Here is a 6,462-nt window from a genome sequence, read left to right as displayed (position 1 = left end):
ATTAACGCAATAGAAGGGATTTTCTGTGAAAATACCTACGGGAATAACTACGCCAACAGAATGGTGACGAAAAATCAGGGAACAAACAGCTTCAACGCTGGAAAACTTAAGCTTTGGAAGAAAAATCAGATTGCAAAGGTAGAAAATCCAGAAAAATGGGGGTCTCTCGCCTTTTATAAAGGGCCAAGACGAACTCCAACCGTTTGTTCAAAGCCCATCCAATCTAGACCCTTCATTCTAAATCAAATTCGAGGCATAGTATTCAAATGATTTTTCAAACCTATGCCTCAGATTTAAGCGTGTCTCCCACACACCTCCCCCAATGCGTCTGCTTCTAGAAGCTCCAGCTATTCTCATGATTACAACTTTAGTTCGACGACAGCAGGCGCCTTGGAAGTTTAACGGTTCAGCCACCTTTCCTCGAAAATATGCGTAAAACATCAAATCATTGGCACAACTGTCGAGGAACAATTATTGTCAACGTGCCTCAGATTTTAGCCATCAAGCCTCGTAGGTTCGGTTTTCAACCACCTCAACTTCCTCTTCATCATTCAGTCATCAAGCCTCGTAGGTTCAATTTCCACCAACCACCTTGGCTTCCTCTTCATCATTCAGTCATAAAGCCTCGCAGGTTCGGTTTTCCAAACCACCTCAGCTTCTTCTCCATCATTCAGCCATCAAGCCTCGCAGGTTCAGTTCTCAACCACCTTGGCTTCCTCTTTATCATTCAAACATAAAACCCCGTAGGTTCGGTTTCCACCAACCACCTCGACTTCTTCTTCATCATTCAGTTATCAAGCCTCGCAGGTTTGGTTTCCACCAACCACCTCGACTTCCTCTTCATCATTCAACCACAAAGCCTCGCAAGTTCGGTTTCCCAAACTACCTCGACTTCCTCCCATCATTCAGCCATCAAGTCTCGTAGGTTCGGTTCTCAACCACCTCAGCTTCCTCTTCATCATTCAGCCATCAAGCCTCCCATGTTTGATTCTTAACCACATCGACTTCCTCTTCATCATTCAGCCATAAAGCCCCGTTCGGTTTCCACCAACCACCTCAGCTTTCTCTTTATCATTCAGCCATCAAGCCTCGCAGGTTCAGTTCTCAACCACCTCGGCTTCCTCAGCAGAACACCATAGCATATTTCTAACTCCAACCATGATATGAATATCTATACTTGGACTTGGGGGACTATTATTTAGGGTTCAAAAATTTCTTTCGATTTAACTAATTAACTTTACTTCACCGAAGTCCTCGTATTACATAAATGACTATACTTGGATTTGGGGGACTATTGTTACGTGTTTGCACACTTGGGTAACCCATCAGGGCCCACAGCCAACTCATGCCGAACCATGTGGCACTGGAGCCGAGGTGATTTGCATAAACGAGGCCCTCCAACCATGGTCGACAGATGCCTATGCCAATATATGCTGAGGCTCATATATATTAGCCTCTTCTGAAGCTTCCGAGACCCATATACCGAGGCCATGTGAAAGTAGCCAAAGCCCTAAAGCCGAAGCAGAAGCCTCGGAACCATAAAGGAGCATCTTCCATGATCACTTTTCCCAAGAGATCTTCTGCATAAAGATCTTACTTGAATAATTGATAGGACGTTTGTCATAAGTATAAATGTTAAGTCTTATCACTAGTATGGGGGTTCTACATAGGCAATAAATGCGCAGCAAGCTAGCTAGTCAAGGATGATGTCTAGAATTAGACGTTTAAGCTAAAGAGATGAGGCCACGTGCCACCTCGTCCAAGGGCTACCATTTTACATGTACCACTATAAATACTCCCCCATGTATCACATAGAAGGGCTAATGCAAGAATCAATACAAGAAACCACACTTTACTCTCTCTTTCTTATTATCTTGCAACACAATACGAATTTACGCATATTTACATACACATTCACAAACACCGATTGGTAATTATTGTACAATCGATCCACGAACAATCCCGCCGGATTCCAAACGCTCTCGTCCCACGCCGTTGAATTACTCCCACGCACTTGATCTTTCCGTTTTAGACAGTCCACGTGTCTTAATGTGTTGGACTTTCGCTCACGTGTGCGCGAGTGGATCCGACATCTGTTGGCAATATTTTCTGAGGTCAACAGCACGTGTGTGCATGTCTTGTATGTTTTCTCTAAGACCAAATTTTTAATTTCACCAAATTCAATGTTCTTTTTGTTAAATTTTCTACATGTATTAAGGTTAAATATAAATACAAGTTATAAAAATATAAAATACTCTATAAATTAATAAGTACTCATTTATCGATAAATTAGTAAAAAATTTCGGGTCCAACATTGTTGTTTTATAGGGTTTTACTATATATATATATTCACAAACTATTTGAACTCGACTAGATCCGGACTCGACTATTTGGTTGAGTTTGATTTCATTAAAAATTTAACTGGTTGCCTAGTCTAGCTATAAAGCCAAATTTTAATTTGATTTTAGGATTTTAGTTTTATATTCAATCATTTAAATCAATAATTAGAATAATTTATTTGAATTTAAATTTAAATACTTTTGAAACCGGAAAAGAAAGCATGAAAGTGAAGCAAGAAAATTTATACTACAAATACTTTTTCCTGAAGTAGAAAAGGAACAAGATTGGAGCGAGGCACGACCAGTGAGTCAGGTTTGATTTGATTATGTCACTGTAAATGGAATCTTTCGATTCCTTCCGTAGAATTTCCATTGTTACTTGGGTCGGATCTATTTTTATTGGAACGGGATCAAATTGGATATTGCCGAATTGGATTTCCAAGCGGACACCGTTTTAGTTTCAACAAATTGTATCAACAACGATCTTGTGATGGATTTAATCGTCCATCTATTAGCTTAAATTTTGCATAAGGTAGTTAAACATAGAATAAGAGTGTTGCTAGCTATCAAATCTTTGAAAAAATAAAAATGATTTGGCACATGAGGGGCATGCTCAAGACATCATTTAGATAAATAAGTTTGTCTTCACTCTTAGCAGTTTAAGTTTTTCTATGAGGTGGTTCAAAAGCTCGTGAAAATCACACTGAAAATAATTATTGCTTATACTACTTTCATATTTTTCGGAGCTGTAAATCTTTGACAGGAATCACAATGGCAACTAGCCGGTATTTTAACATATGTATCAGACATTTTTATCGATTTTTCCTTTCATTTCAGATGAACATTCAGTTCGTCATTAGGTTGTCTGCGATTTCTCCTTAAAGAGCTCTGAATTCCCATATAATTGACATCAAATCCCGTTCAAGTGCAACGCGCCTGCTATTGTTTTGGGACGATGCATTTCGTTCAGAAATCACAAATCTACAAACAGGGCACTTCCCTTGGCTCCTCACCCATGGCACAATGCATTCCTCATGAAACATATGATTGCACGGAGTGAGCATCACATACTGTTTAGAGTCGAAATCATCCAAGCAAATGGCGCACCTTTTACCATCGTCGTCCTGAAAGTTACCACTTCCGCTGGGTTGGTTTTTGCCATCGGTTTTATACTTCATTTCCATTCTCCTCACTATATTACTCAGATGCGGATTAATCATTACTTTTCTCAGCTTATTCAAGGCCTTTTCTTGTTCTTCTTTTGTAAAGTTCGACTCCAGCTCAGAGGTTGGTGAGTATCGTGGTTCGTAGTAGCTTGGAGGAGAATCAGGTACTGGCTGTCTGTGCGTCGAATAGGTATTTCTTGATGTGCCATTCCCAATTAGAAATAAATCAGGAGAATGCGTAGGCGCTGGTGATGAAGAACTGCAAAAGGAAGTGGACTTTTTGTTAGCATCAATCTATCTTTATTCGATCACCCTCTTATGCTTTTATCCTTCATTCTGGTTGATTTTCTTTTTGTTAAAATCTAGTTTTGAGTACTGATTAATCAGATTCAGATAAACTTATTTGAACAATTTTGAACAGAATTTTTAGTTCATTTATGGTGTAAAACAGTCGTAGTTGTATTGAGGCTATGGGGGAAAAAATGTTGGTGCACGATCTTCCAACCAAAAAAAAAAAAAATTAAAAAAAAATATACTGTTTCTGGTTTTCTGGAAATTTGCAACAAATCAAGATTAATTACGACATTTCCAGGTTGCATCTTTATTATTGATTAACACAAAAAGGACGATTATTCCTATTCTTAAATCCTAAACTTGGTACACAAGGCAGGGGATCATACCTGGCTAAGCCAGAAGGTCGTCCTGTCGGTCTGTCCTCAATCAACCACCATGGATCTGGTGCAGGTGCTTGATGATACTAGATACAGATCAAAACAATGAAGCTTTGCTTTAGAGCAAACACGCTGGAAGAATTTAAATCAATAACAATTGTTTTTTTACTAGCTGCTTCATGGATACAAAGTATTTAAAGATGTAGGATACTAAACAGATTTCTTCTTGCCAGACCAGAGTCTGTATAAAATGACCGTATAAAATGGATACAAGTATTTTTCTATTACTAGTTTCTTTGTATATATTTTGAGAAAATCATCATCACACCATGATAAATGTAGCTAAGAAAATTCTGGAAAGGAAAAAATCCAAATTTGTGGGAGCACTAACCGGAGATCTCCATGCTGGACGAGAGTCACTTAGATATGGTTGCCAAACGTTCCATTCATCCCATCCACGCTGCTGATTTTCTCGTGGCGTAAAATTACCATAGGTGCCACTCATGGTGCTATCAGATGATTAACAAAACAGAATCCTGGAAGGTGAAATGAAGGCCTGAGGATTTTTTATATGGTTTTTTACGTATTTGAGGCTGACATATCTGGGAGGAATTTGTCCATATTCTTTTAATTTTGCGTGCTGATGTGACATTTACAAGCTTTTACATCAAGAAGATGCTTTTTCAAAGATGAAAAGATGTAGATATTAAGCAAAGAATATGATTCTTGAGACGCTGGCTGCTTAGTTCTCTAGGATTTGAATCAATTTTGGAAGAAAGTGCACCCCACTATGAAGTGTTTGTGGGACTAAGAATAAATCCTTCTAATCGGTAATTACGAAATGCTAGTTTAAAGATTCAACAATTGTCGAACCACTTCATGTAAAAGGTCAACTAGAAATCAGAGGAAGTTATTTGTTTGGATTTAATTTTCAACGCCTTCACTTATAGTTCCATTAGCTTTATGCTTAATTTGAAAAATCCACAACATGCATATAATCATTTTAAGGCACAAGGACCAAAGTGATGTTATTTACTAGGGCAGAGTACTCGACTTGCTTCCACTTAGTATCAAGTAAGGCTTCGACGATTGGATTGGGTTCACTTGATTTAAGTGGGGATTTACAATGGCAATGGTGTAGTAGACTTTGGGATTCAAAATCTCAGATTTTGATTTGGTTTCCAGGGTATGAAAATAAGTGGTAGGACGCAAAATGAAACTGGGTATAGGCGAATAATTCAGGGACATGACTGGATAACTGATGAGTGTAATTCTGGTAAAAAGAAATATGCCATATTGTGGGCTTCTTTGTTTCCCTTCCTTTCATGAAATTAGGAAAATAAAATAAAATGAATTTCGTCTTATGTCTTATTTATATAATCAAAAATAGAGAAAAAATAGATATATGTTGTAAAAGAAAAGTTTATTAGGGTTTAGAGGTGGATGACAATTATATTCATGCAGCTTTAGAAATTATTAATGTTGTATCCCTAATTCTGCCCTATAAATACAAGACTTTAATCCTTAATAAAATACACACAAGTCTATTAATTTCTCTCTGTTCTCTTCTCTTTTCTTCAATTTTATAACATGTTATCAACACGATTATCTCAAAATCAAAGTAAATTAGTTAGAAGGTAATAATTTTTATAAACATAATCATGTGTATCAAAATTAATTTAGCAACAAGTGAATTCTATCTATACGTATGCATTAATTCAACTTCGTCCAGTTCACGTCCAATTTTTTTTCATGGTACCAATCAAAATTTGGAGGCTGCTTTGTCCACTACAATTCATCAATTTCTACCTTTTGATTTTACATCTTTAATATGTGGCAATCAATTTCATGAAGTAGCAATCATTATATGCTTATGTCATGGCAATCATTAGATGCTTATGAATTCATCTTTAATACATGGTTTTATGCAGCACTACTGCATATTTTCAATTTTTGAATTTGAATTCGTGTAATTTTAGGTCAATTTGAGGCAAAAAAAAATTGAACACCCTGTTTTAATTCATGTATACGTGTAGCATTAGATGTATTAATTGATGTAATTCATTCTTTAAATTTTTATGGATGTAAAATATATGTTTATGGTGAAGAATAACTATAAAACACATCTTTTTAAGATTTTTTTTAATACATGTTTGGTAATTAATTTAAAAATATAAATTCATATCCAATCTATTTGGTAATTATTCTTTATTTGCATGGTAATTAATATTCTTTAACTTGATTATATATTTGTGTTGTTCTATCATAAATTTTAAATTAATATTC

General features: G+C 36.4%; 1 protein-coding gene across 1 annotated transcript; it reads right to left on the bottom strand.

The window, feature by feature from the left end:
• Nucleotides 1–3,031: 3,031 nt before the first annotated feature.
• Nucleotides 3,032–4,784, bottom strand: LOC111373737 (E3 ubiquitin-protein ligase RING1-like). The gene is made up of 3 exons (XM_022996306.1): nt 4,568–4,784; nt 4,186–4,262; nt 3,032–3,764 (listed from the first exon to the last, which is right to left on the bottom strand). Exons 1-3 carry the CDS (start codon nt 4,679–4,681, stop codon nt 3,218–3,220), a joined length of 738 nt encoding a protein of 245 aa, XP_022852074.1. The 5' UTR covers nt 4,682–4,784; the 3' UTR covers nt 3,032–3,217.
• Nucleotides 4,785–6,462: the final 1,678 nt, after the last annotated feature.

Source organism: Olea europaea, unplaced genomic scaffold, assembly GCF_002742605.1.
Source record: "Olea europaea var. sylvestris unplaced genomic scaffold, O_europaea_v1 scaffold116, whole genome shotgun sequence".
NCBI classification, from domain to species: Eukaryota; Viridiplantae; Streptophyta; class Magnoliopsida; order Lamiales; family Oleaceae; genus Olea; species Olea europaea.
Note: the sequence above shows the minus strand (reverse complement) of the source record. Positions and strands in the feature narration are given on the sequence as shown.

Excerpts from the sequence above, each read along its gene's own strand:
- LOC111373737 (XM_022996306.1), bottom strand. The coding sequence starts at position 4,681 with ATGAGTGGCACCTATGGTAATTTTACGCCACGAGAAAATCAGCAGCGT. Across the intron at positions 4,263-4,567 it reads GTCCAGCATGGAGATCTCCG|TATCATCAAGCACCTGCACC; the intron begins GTTAGTGCTCCC and ends ATCTGTATCTAG. Across the intron at positions 3,765-4,185 it reads CGACCTTCTGGCTTAGCCAG|TTCTTCATCACCAGCGCCTA; the intron begins GTATGATCCCCT and ends TTCCTTTTGCAG.